This window comes from Myxine glutinosa, chromosome 3 (genome assembly GCF_964187855.1).
Source record: "Myxine glutinosa chromosome 3, kmMyxGlut1.1, whole genome shotgun sequence".
In the NCBI taxonomy this organism is placed as follows: Eukaryota; Metazoa; Chordata; class Myxini; order Myxiniformes; family Myxinidae; genus Myxine; species Myxine glutinosa.
This window is the reverse complement of record NC_136263.1, coordinates 15013943-15027241: the sequence shown is the minus strand read 5'-3', so window position 1 is coordinate 15027241 and position 13299 is coordinate 15013943. Positions and strand designations below refer to the sequence as shown.

At 42.4% G+C, this 13299-nt stretch overlaps 1 protein-coding gene across 1 annotated transcript in view; it reads right to left on the bottom strand.

Annotated features, from left to right (window-relative positions):
• The window catches only part of LOC137423803 (leucine-rich repeat transmembrane neuronal protein 1-like), a 640601-nt gene extending 628473 nt beyond the window's left edge, over positions 1 to 12128 (bottom strand). Inside the window, exon 1 of the mRNA XM_068111319.2 lies at positions 11923 to 12128. Coding sequence (XP_067967420.2) covers positions 11923 to 12078 — 156 coding nt within the window. The 5' untranslated portion in view covers positions 12079 to 12128. The remainder of the gene's footprint in view (positions 1 to 11922) is intronic.
• Positions 12129 to 13299: the final 1171 nt, after the last annotated feature.

Below are 13299 nucleotides of genomic sequence, written 5' to 3'. Positions count from 1 at the left end.
TTGCCTGCAGCAGAATTCCTGCTTCTAGCAAACAGGTTATTTCTCTTTGATCTGCAAGTGCAATATAGATTGTTGCTTATATTCAGAAAATAAAGACATTTTGAAAGACTCAATAAAGTGAAGTGCTCAAACATTTCCAGAGGAATATCAGCAAACTTCACCATTTTCAATGAAACAAAATTCCACATCCAAAAATGTCGACTCCATCCAGGAATCCATGTTGTGCTCGTATTCCGACAAATGGTTGTTTGATTGGTTTTTCAATTTTATATTGTTCATTCATTTGTATGCAGCACTTGGTTGCTGGCAGTGTGGTGGTGCTGCTGATACAGTAGTACTCGTTACTTGTGCCAGCACACAATGGCCTACTCTTGGGTAGACACCAACAAACAATGGCCTACTCTTCTTAAAGAAGTGGGCTCAGGGGTCTTAAAGGTTATTCGGGGTATTTTGGGGTCTTCGGGGTATATGGGGTCTAAAGGGTCTTAGGTGGTCTAAATGCTCTTAATGACTTTGAAGTATTATGTGTCTTATGAGTCTAAAGGGTCTTGGGGTTGTAAGGGGTATTTGGGGTCTTATATGGCCAAAAGGCTTTTATGTGGTCTAACGGCTTTTAGGTGGTCTATAGTGTCTTAGGGGTCTTAAGCATCTTAAAGATCTAAAGGCTCTTCGGAGTCTTAATGGTCTTTGGGTCTTAAGGGTCTTCGTGGTCTTAAAGGGTCTTGGGAGTCTTCAAGGTGTTTTAGGATCTTAGGGGTCTTCAGGGTCGTTGGGGCTTGAAAGGTCTTAGGGGTCTTACGTGTCTTAATGGCATTTTGGGTCTTAATTGCCTTAGGGGACTTCAAGGGCCTTAAGGTATAAGAGGGTGTTAGGGGTCTTTTGGGTGTCAAGGGGTCTGAAAGTATAGAGGCGTTTAAGAGATATAAAGGATGTAAATGTCTAACGTTGTCAAAATAGTCTTAAAGGGCCTTCAAAGGACTAAGGCGTCTCAGCAGTCTGAAGGATTGAAAGGTTTCAAAGGTACATTCTGATAGTACGTAATTAATAGATATATGTTGTGTGTAGTTCGGGTGCAACTGACTTTCAACAGTACGTAATTAATATAACTATAGTCATACGGCTTCACAGCTTCACGGACGGCTTTTCTGACGGCCTCACCGTGTCCTTCATTTTAGCTCACCTGGAAAGAAGTTCAGGGGAGCTTATGCGATGGCGCGTCGTCCGTCCGTCAGTCCGTCAGTCTGTCCGTCCGTCCGTAAGCACCTGCAAAATCTTCTCCGAAACCGCAGATGGGATTGTGACCAAATTTGGCACAAATTATGTTTCTTATGTTGTGACTAAAGTTTGTTCACGGCATTAAAAAAAATCGGGGTCTAAGGGGATCTACCGGAGGTCAAAGTGGATCCAGGTTTGACCCCCCAAAATAGGTATTTGCTTTCTTCTCAGAAACTACACATGCAATTCTGATTAAACATCACCACAACCTTTATCATCTGTGATGTACCAAAGTTTGTTCCTGGCATTTAAAAAATTGGGGTCGAAGGTGGTCTATGGGGGGACCTGCCCCCCAAAATAGGTATTTGCTTTTTTCTCAGAACATACACACACAATTTTGATGAAACTTAACCGCAACTTCGTCATCCGTGATGAACCAATGCATGTTCAATGCAAGGGGGGGGGGGGGGGGGGAATAGGTATTTTTTTGTTTATTTGTTTAAAGTCTTATGATTATGTTAGTATGATTCTACGTGCTGCCCTGTCTTCTAGCAACCATGGAAATTGGTTTAAAATGCCTTTAGTCGGTGCAGTATACTGTTTATTCTACCAGATGAGTGCCAGGGGTATTGCCCCTACCTCTGCCGAAGAAGTCACTGGAGGCCTTATGTTTTTGGGTTGTTCCTTTCGCCGCTCCGTCCGTCCATACATGATAGGTTTTCGTTACCACGATAATTTGAGAAGGCTAAAGGGATCTAAGTCCTTGGATATGGCCTACTCTTAGGATCTAAGTCCCTTTAGCCCCTGCATCCTCTGTAGTGTCCATATTGCTTATCCCGTGTACCCCACCCCAGGTCTCTCTCTTTCTCTCTCTCTCTTCCACAGATCTCCTGATGTCCCTTTTCCCTACTGTTGTTGTACTTCCCTCTCTCTCCCCCTCTGGTCTCCCACTCCCTTTATTATATGTTATAAGTGTTAGCTCTCATACCTGCCTAGACTAAGTATACAAAAAAGTCAAACTTGGTGCAGGTATGTACAATGAGGTAAAGATGAACCGATTAGATTATGGGGTCACAAGGTCAAAACTCAGAGGTCATGTTCGGCGAAAATCATGTTACCGCGATAACTTGTGAACCAGTGATGGAATTTTAACAAACTTCCTTTAAGTACATATGATGCAAAGATTAACTAATTGGATTACGGCATCAGGATGTCAAAGATCAGAGGTCATACCAGGTAAAAATGTGATGCTTGAGAACAGCTGAAGGTATTTAAACCAAACTTGGTACAAGTATGTATAATGATGTAATAATGTGGGCAGAGGCATATCGGTTGGCATCGTGACGTCGAAGAGTGCCGTTCTAGTTTCATGTATAGATTGGTATATAATCAAACCCAGAGTAGACAGCTCAAAGACAAGGATGCTTCCACAGTGATTGTTTTATCCTCATTTAACTCTTACACATATTAGTCAAGAACCAAATCTTGAAAACAGTGCTAAAACTAGAAAGAGCAGAGATTGCAAACCCTCGCCAGGACGTGTTTTCAGTGGTTTTAAAGGCTTCTGTGTTAAAACAAACATGGCGGCCGAACCACGTGACTGATGACGTCATCATTATTTTTTCCTCGTCATAAATATGACGTCATAATGGAGGCACCTATGACATCATCATTAACATATTTTATTCCCCATGGAGAGCTCTTTACAATGAGCCACGTCTCCATTTTTTCTATGCAGTGCTTTCGGAGATATGGAGGTGCAACGTTTTTCGTTTTTTCCAAGATGGCGGCCGAACCACGTCACCTATGACGTCATAATTATCATTAACATTTGTACAGATGGAGATGCACCTTTGTTGAAAATTTCCTGTCAATCGGACCAACGGTTGCAGAGAAAATCATATTTATTCTGTGCGGACAAACACAGACAAACAGACAAACAAACGGACTCAAATGCAATACCCTCTCCTCATGCGAGGGTAACTAGAATTGTACTTGGTAGAGAGCATATTTCCACCAGGCTGGCCAATTTACCTTTTGTATCCCACTGATAGACCAGATCTGGATTCGGACCTGAACCAAAATCGAATCGGCTTATTATTGTAGTCTAACCAACTGATACACCTGGTTTTGTTAGAAGTCTTCCAGAACTTTTTGAAACATCATGCTACGTATCGTTTTTGTCCCTTTCACTCAATGGTGAAGAATCACGTAAACATTAAAAAAAATGTCGTATCCGTATCAGGATTCAGATCTTCATCAAAATCTATTTGATTAGTCCTTGTCACACACCCAACCTCTTCCTCCAAATTTCGTCCGAATCTGTCCACAACCTTTTTGAGATATCATGTTCACAAACAGGCAGACAAACAGACAGACAGTGGTGAAAATATAACCTCCATCCACCTTCTGTGGAGGTAATAACTTCTCTTTCTGCCGAGCGATGTTGTGAGACAACATATCTTGAGTTCTCACCAATAACCTTTCATATGGATGGAGGCAGCTACCTGTAGACCAATACCCCAGCTGTTACTACCATGAGGTGGGAAATTAAAGATGACAAACAAATCAGTGCCGATGACACTACCACCTGTGCTTGAATCCTGTTTACAACTTATTACATGCGTCTGTAACATGAGATGTTCCTTAAAGAACTGCAAATGTAGAAATTCAAGAAGCTGCAGATGAAAGGTTGCAATTGATCCAGCAAATTGTCCATTTCATTAAGATCAAAATTTACGAATTTGATCAAAGCTCAGGTCAATAGGATAGGATGAAAAGTGATGAATAGGATGAAAAATGATGATTTTTCGATGAAAAGTGATGATTTTTAGATGAAAATTGATGATTTTAGAAGTTTGACGTCGAGTTGAACTTTGACCTTTTGACCCTAAAAATAGTTGGTTTCCCAATTCAGTGAGGCACCATGCAAATGCTGTTAAAATTTCAAGTCAATTGGATGAAAATTAATGATTTTTCAGATGAAAGTTGATGATTTTAAAAGTTTGACCTTGAGTTTACCTTTGACCATTTGACCTCAAAAATAGTTGGTATCGCAATTCAGTGAGGCACTATGCAAATATTGTTAAATTTTCAAGTCAATCGGATGAAAATTGATGAATTTGGAAGTTTGACCTCGAAGTCCGAGCAGTGTCCATGTGTTTTATACCTCTCCCACTCTCCCCCCTTTCCATGCCCCTCCCCCCAATCCCTCTCCCTCCCACAGATCTCCCAATGTCCCTGTTCTCTACTGTTCTACTTTGACCTTTTGACCTCAAAAATAGTTGGTTTCCAAATTTAGGCACTCAATGTGCAAATGCTGTTCAGTTGTCAAGCCAATGGGATGAAAATTGACTGTTTTTCAGATGAAAATTGGTGATTTTGGAAGTTTGACCTTGAGTTGACCTTTGACCTTTTGACCTCAAAAATAGTTTGTTTCCCAAGTTAGTGACTCAGTTTGGAAATGTTGATCAATTTTCAAGTCAATCGGATGAAAAAAGGTGATTTTATAAATTTGACATCCAGATGACCTTTGACCTCAAAATATATAGGCTTCTCAATTGTGACGACCTTACAACTTGGCGAAGTTTCGTGAAGATCGGTTGAAAATTGTGACCTGTAGGCGACTGACATTCCGACAAACAAACAGACAAACAAACAGACAGAATAACGCACAAGACCAACCAATAAACTTGAAAAATATTCGATTTTGCAAGTAATAAATAGACAAATTCACTTCAATATCGTCCAAGAAATGAGACGTTCCCTGGGGAGGATTAACGGTGAGGGGAGAAAATTGTCAACAAATTGTCAAAACATTGCATATTGCTATGAGAGCATTGAAACTTTAGCAATCGGTCCATCTTTAGGAGGACAAGTCTATCTTTAGCATTCCTCCCAACCTCACAAACAGGAGGGTAAGGCTGTCTTTAGCATCCATAAATGCACATACATACATACATACATACATACATACATACGTACATACATACATACATACATACATACACATATACGCACGCACACACATACATACATACATACATACATACATACATACATACATACATACATACATACATACAGTATATACACACATACATACATACGTACATACATACATACATACATACATACTGTTGCGGATTCGGGGGTCGGCTCTCCCCTTATCAAGGGGGGGTTAATCCCCTTGTCTTTTAAGCTGGCCGTCCCCCAATCCTGGAAATTATGACGCTCCTCCTGGTCGGAATTAGCTAGGGTGATTGGTCAATGAAGTCCCAAATACCTACTTACTAACCCCGACCACGAGCAGGGAAATAACTCCCGCTCGAACCACGGACAAGATTGAAATTGCCGAGCGGTTAGCAATCCGCGGCCCGAGCCGTTCACAATAAAACTAAACCCGATCCTGAGCGGTTTCCAAATCGTGCCACAGGTACTCAATTGAAAGAAAGGACGGAGGCGATCGAATAAGAGGAAACCAGAGTAAGGGAAGAACAAAGAGTGGGTTTATTAATTATTTACAAGACCCAAAGAAGAGGAAACTAAAGCATGTACAAGAAAGGAGAAACAAAAGGACACAGGGCAAGCTTATCTATACAGTCTTAACTTATCACGACCCCAGGACAAACAGACAGGCTCACACGGGATGGCAGCTGCTCGGGGGGGGGGGGGGGGGGAAGGTCCAGGCAGATGGGTCCAGGCAGGTAGGCTCCGTCCAGGCTCCGGGTCCACGGGCAAAGAAAGGCAGGCAGCTTCGTGTGTCGTTGGCACGTGACCGGACCTTACATATGCGAGGGGCTGGAATGCCGCATACGTATAGCGTGCCAAATGCTCTCTCTCTCTCCCGATCAATCAAGGTCAGTTCGTATCAAACGATGGTTCCCTGCACAGTTCGTTGAAACTAGCGCGCCTCCGCGCTGTCCTCTGGATAACGTTACAATCAGACGTCTCCGCGCAGTTCTTTCAATAGCCACGGTCCCCTGCACAGTTCTGAAAGCAGTCCTCGTGCTTGTGCTTATATAACGCGCTTTGAAATCAATGCGCGCTTCATAGAGACATGCCCCCCAGTGAGCTCACCTCAGTCCTGGTTGGATAGCGAGGGCTCACCGGCTCTGCCCTTGACGGCTCGTTGACAGGGCCACGCCTCGTTCTTGGCGCTCCACCCCTTCTTCTCCAAGCTTGACCGCGTGCGTAATGGCGTTTGGAGCGAGGCAGCGAACGCTGCTGGGCGAGCAGAGGCGCGTAACACAATTTGGAGAGAGAGACTGGCAAAATGGACGGAATGGGGCCTATCTTATTTAATTAATGCAACGCAGATTCAACTATTGGGAACACAGCCTTATCTGAAACACATACGAAGGAAATAACTGACAGTCCTATGGTGTCCTACGTGTTGCATATGGCCTAACTATGGGTGCGACCTTTGACCTTTTAAATGATGGAATATTTACAAGAAGTGATTATTTATTTACAAAGTGAGGGGCTCTCAAAACCACAACAATACGCATATACGCACACACAAGGGTGGATACTTTGAGACCTGGGGAGGCTCTGTTCCACCTTCTGAAACCCGCACACGGAGATAACAACCAATGACACAAGTCGATATTTTGAAACATGGCTCATTGTCAAGTACTCCCCATGGGGAATAAGATTTGTTAATGATGATGTCATCGGTACATTAATCATGACGTTATAATTCGACAAGTACAACGCTTGATCCGATCATTATGCATTTTTTCCCCCCAGCAACTGTTTATGTGATGGACACGAAATTTTCACGATAGGAGGGCCTTCTCCTGTAGAATATTTCAATGATAATCATGACGTCATAGGTTATGTGGTACAGGCGCCATCTTGGAAAAACTGAAAAACGTTGTACCTCTATATCTCCAAAACCACTGCATGGAAAAAATTGAATCGTGGCTCATCTATCTATAATTCCAGTAATCTCTGTGTGTCTGTGTGTCTGTGTGTCTGTGTGTCTGTGTGTCTGTGTGTTTGTCTGTGACCGCTGTTTCTCGACAACTACCGGTCCGATATACTTGAAACTTGCCAGGTATATTGCTGGGGACCCGAGGATGTGCCTTTTCAAGGTTTGAAATTAATCGGACAAGTACTTACCGAGCTATGGCGATTTAGCCGTTCGCCGTTCGCTTTGGCGTTGCGAATGGACCAAACCATTCATGTAAATAGAGGGGGGGGGGGGGTTCTGTGGTCGTTCGCTTTGGCTTTGCGAATGGACCAAACCATTCATGTAAATAGAGGGGGGGGGTTCTGTGGTCGTTCGCTTTGGCTTTGCGAATGGACCAAACCATTCATGTAAATAGAAGGGGGGGTTCTGTGGTCGTTGCGAATGGACCAAACCATTCACATCGAATCATCGAATCACATCGAATGGACCAAACCGTTCGCTTTGGACCAAACCATTGCATGTAAATAGAGGGGGGGGGGGTTCTGTGGTCGTTGCGAATGGACCAAACCATTCATGTAAATAGAGGGGGGGGGGGTTCTGTGGTCGTTACTGCCACGTGGTTTCAAAGTTTTTTTTTGTTGTTGTTGTTTGCACGCATGTTTTTTTGCACCCACGTACGGGCACGCCCTAGGATGTTTACACACACACACCCCTACACAAATTTTTTTTTTTTTTTTTTTTTGGCAAGGAACGGGCACCCACGTACGGGCACGTCCTAGCTTATATATAGTACGGGCATGCCCTAGTCTATCTATAATTCCAGCAATCTCTGTACGTTTGTACGTTTGTTTGTTTGTCTGTGACCGCTGTTTCTCGACAACTACCGGTCCGATATACTTGAAACTTGCCAGGTATATTGCTGGGGACCCGAGGATGTGCCTTTTCAAGGTTTGAAATTAATCGGACAAGTACTTACCGAGCTATGGCGATTTAGCCGTTCGCCGTTCGCTTTGGCGTTGCGAATGGACCAAACCATTCATGTAAATAGAGGGGGGGGGGGTTCTGTGGTCGTTCGCTTTGGCTTTGCGAATGGACCAAACCATTCATGTAAATAGAGGGGGGGGTTCTGTGGTCGTTCGCTTTGGCTTTGCGAATGGACCAAACCATTCATGTAAATAGAGGGGGGGGTTCTGTGGTCGTTGCGAATGGACCAAACCATTGTTTTTTTTTTGCAGTTTTTTTTTTTTTTGCAGTTTTTTTTTTTTTGCAAGGAACGGGCACCCACGTACGGGCACGTCCTAGCTTATATATAGTACGGGCATGCCCTAGTCTATCTATAATTCCAGTAATCTCTGTGTGTTTGTTTGTCTGTGACCGCTGTTTCTCGACAACCACGGGTCCGATATACTTTAAACTTGCCAGGTATATTGCTGGGGACCCGAGGATGTGCCTTTTCAAGGTTTCATATTAATCGGACAAGTAGTTACCGAGCTATGTCCAAAAAACGATTCAACCAATCAGAGAGCAGCGAGCTATCACGTGTGCCGAACGTGCCGAACAGACTCTGCCTCGGACGGCACATTTGAGAGCGTATTCATTTATTTCACGTTGGCAAACTATGTTGGCGTTAAACTATGTTTTAAAACTAATTAAAACTAATTTGCGATTCTTTCGCTTTCCTGCGCGTTTGTGCACGCTATGGCGATTTCTTTACCAAACTCCGCAAGCCGTTCGCTTTGGACCAAACCATTTCATGTAAATAGAGGGGGGGGATTGTCACCGTACTCGCAAGCCGTTCGCTTTGGACCAAACCATTTCATGTAAATAGAGGGGGGGGGATTGTCACCGTACTCGCAAGCCGTTCGCTTTGGACCAAACCATTTCATGTAAATAGAGGGGGGGGGATATAATTTTAGATATATATATAGTACGGGCATGCCCTAGTCTGTCTATAATTCCAGTAATCTCTGTGTGTGTGTCTGTGTGTGTGTCTGTATGCGACCGCTGTTTCTCGACAACTACCGGTCCGATATACTTGAAACTTGCCAGGTATATTGCTGGGGACCCGAGGATGTGCCTTTTCAAGGTTTTAAATTAATCGGACAAGTAGTTACCGAGCTATGGCGATTTCTTTACCAAACTCCGCAAGCCGTTCGCTTTGGACCAAACCATTTCATGTAAATAGAGGGGGGGGGATTGTCACCGTACTCGCAAGCCGTTCGCTTTGGACCAAACCATTCCATGTAAATAGAGGGGGGGGGGGGGGGGGATTGTCACCGTACTCGCAAGCCGTTCGCTTTTGACCAAACCATTTCATGTAAATAGAGGGGGGGGGATTGTCACCGTACTCGCAAGCCGTCCGCTTTGGCTTTGCGAATGGACCAAACCATTTCATGTAAATAGAGGGGGGGGGATATAATTTTAGATATATATATAGTACGGGCATGCCCTAGTTGTAAATAACTCCATTTGAGGAATAGGTGTTGTTAACGATGACGTCATTGCTGCTGTAATTATGACGTCATAATTCGACAGGGACAACGCTTAGTCTGATCAGTTTGAAATTTATTGAGCATGATCTATGCAACAATTACATTAGAGAATATAAATTTATGATGTCATCGCTCACGTGGTCTGGCAGCCATATTGGATCAAAAAACAAATGTTCAAAAACAGAATAGTTGGCTTACAACAAGTTGACTGCGCAGGGTAAGTATTCTATGAATACCATCTAGTTGATGATGTAACTAATGTTGGCAGCAGCATAATGAATTTGGAAGTGTACAGAAACATTTTATCTTCCTATGTACAAGAAAATGCCTCCAAACTCTTTGGGCAGCGGTTCACCATGCAGAAAACAATGACCCAAAACACTCTGCCAAGTCAACCGAGGAATTCATCAGGGGAAAAAGTGCAAGGTTTTTAACTGACGAAGTCAATCTCAAGATTTAAATCGAATGGAGCACGCATTTCACTTGCTGAAGAGACAAAAGTCAGAAACCCCAAAAACAAACAACAACTGAAAATAGCTGCAGGAAAGTCTTGGTAAAGCATCTCAAAGGAAGGTACTAAGAGTTTGGTGATGTCAATGTGTTACAGGATAGATGCAGTTATTGTATGTACCATAAAGAATATGCAACCTCAGGTTCAATCCCACGCCCTTTCGAGCTCTGAAGGATCTGAACTCCCATCCATACTGACACCTTGCCAGACTTGCATCCACAATCTGTACCCACTTGGGGGTCTTTATCCATTTTATCCATCCGTTTGGGCCCACCTTCCACCGTACCTCTCAGAGAGCCCTAGGGGTATTCTCTATTCTTTATATAGTGTATTAAACCAAAGAAGCACACTGACCCTTTGACATGATGCTGACGTCATGTGCATAAATTATGCCAACACAGTACCTCCAAACTAGGAAGCATAATTATGGCACTCAATCCTTTGCAGACCGAGATTTAAGGCCTATGGTCACGAATAGACCAAAGCAGAGATGTTGATCTAGATTTCGCCTTTGTTGTGGGCTCATCAGGACAAAATGTACTGCTGATCGTTTAATTGTGACCATATTAGGCTCATTAATAAAATATATCGAACCCCATAATTAGATGAGGCAGCAGGGCACAGATCAAGTCCAATCACAATACTTGCTGCATGACCTGCCAGAAAGAAGTGTCACCTGCCACATGAACACATTGCCTCTGCCATGCTGATCACCAGTTAGGAGGTTTGCAGCCAGGAATATTCAATTTTTTAAAAGCACACTGACCCTGTGACATGACGCTGACATCATGTACATAAATCCATGCGTCATGTACATAAACATATACGTATGTAGAATGCCGATACAAAGTCTACACCCCCTTCAAAATTTTCTCCTTTTGTTACCTTATTGCCTGGAATTAAATTGCATTAAATCACACTTTCTCCACCTTTGTTGACATATCGTAACCACAACTTCAAAGTGAAAAATAAATTCAAGAAATTTCATTCAGAAAATTAATTTAAAATACCGTACAAAACATCATGTGTAAATATATATATATATATATATATATATATATATATATATATATATATATATATATATATATATATATATATATATACCGTATATATATATATATATATATATATATATATATATATATATATATATATATATATATGTGGGGTGTTGCAAAACATTTTACCTTTTTTCCCCCTGAATGCGTGCACAACCGTAAGGGGTTCTCGGGGGGAAAAAAGGTAAAATGTTTTGCAACACCCCTTATATATCGGTTGTTCATTTGTTAAAGGGCAGGCCACAAACATTCAACTGCTTGATATTAGTCTGGAACTTGATATAAGCTTTCAACTTCTAAAAAGTTAAGAATGTTTTATGTATAAGCATGCAGTATTTCTTTTCATTTACGTAAATGAGTGTTTCAGTCAGACATAATTATATTTCTTCCATGAGAGATAAGATATGGGAGAGAATTATAGTACTAAAATGGACTTATGGCATGAAGTGAAAAAAAAAAAAAATTCTGTAAACCTCAGTTGTAACTTAGGTCTTAGGGTGTAAATGCAAGCAAGTTGCACTTTGAAAAGATTTATTGTGGAAAATGTTTTTCACAGTATGACGTCACTGCTTCTGATTGCATCACGCAAGCGAAACCACTGAAGGATGGTTATCCAAAATGACAACGTTGACACACGTTGTAATCACAGTCCTGCCACTGCAAAAAGCACTCACTGCAAATTTCCACATTGTAGAGATGGGAGATACATCGCTGAAAGCAGCTCACCTTCAGGCTGTTGTAGCGAAGAGAAAGTCCCTGCGTCCCACGTCCGATCCCTACCGGCATACCGGACAGTTGCTGTGCTTCGCAGTAGACCATCCTCCCCGCACAGCGACAACCGTTGGGACAACGAGGGGACGCTCCTGCCAGCGTGGCCCACATCGCGAGCAGCGCCGCACCCGCACAGGCCGCTGCCGTAGGGGCGAAACCGCCTAAGCCTGCAGAGAGAGAGTGCACCGGACTGTCAGGCCTTGTTTGTCATTTCATTCTCTCATTTCTCCCAGGTAACGAGACCGTTGCCACCATTTCATTGTGCTTCCCGAGGTAAGAAATAAATCAACTTTCACTCAAAGCAATTCCATTGAAAGTTCATTTCTTTTTTTCATCTCCGGATTCCTGGGACATTAGATCATTAGAAAAATACAAATATATTCGCAATGGTACTTGTCAGCTAATTCGATACCTTATTAGTGTGATTACAACAAGGCCAATCAAAATTCTGTGCAGAGACATTTGTGAAGCTCGGTGGAAGACTCTGGCACTTTGATGTTGCACTTCTGTGCATTTAATTGAGTGTAATTGAGTCGTCTAATGCTCAATGCTTTTTGAGACCATTCGTAGAAATACGCTTCCCCCCAAAAAAGCGAGGAACAAAATGGTCCGGGTATTGCTATAAAAGCTGCATAACTGGCGCTACCCACATGTGTGTAACCGGTTTCAGGGATGAAAGAAGATTGTTAGGTTTATATTTACCTTCACCTGAGGAGAGGGTATTGCATTTGAGTCCGTTGTTTGTTTGTCTGTTTGTTTGCTTGTCCGCACAGAATAAATGTGATTTTCTCTGCAACCGTTGGTCCGATTGACAGGAAATTGACATCATAGGTGCAACTCCACCTGTATAATTTTTAAATTATAATTATGACGTCATAGGTCACGTGGTATGGGCGCCATCTTGGAAAAACCGAAAAACTTTGCCCCTCCATAATCTCTGAAAGCACTCCATAGAAAAAATTGAGACATGGCTCATTGTAATAACTCTTCATGGGGAATAAAATATGTTAATGATGATGTCATAGGTGCCTCCATTATGACGTAATAATTCGACAAGTACAAAACTTCGTCCGATCAAGATGAATTTTATTGAGCGTCATCTAGGGATAAATTGGCGGAGAAAAAAAAAATAATGATGAGGTCATCGGTCATGTGATTCGGCCGCCATCTTGGAAAACCCGAAAACATTTGCACCTTTATATCTTTGAAAGTGCTGCATAGAAAAATTGAGACATGACTCATTGTAATAACTCTTCATGGGGAATAAAATATGTTAATGATGATGTCATAGGTGCCTCCATTATGACGTAATCATTCGACAAGTACAAAACT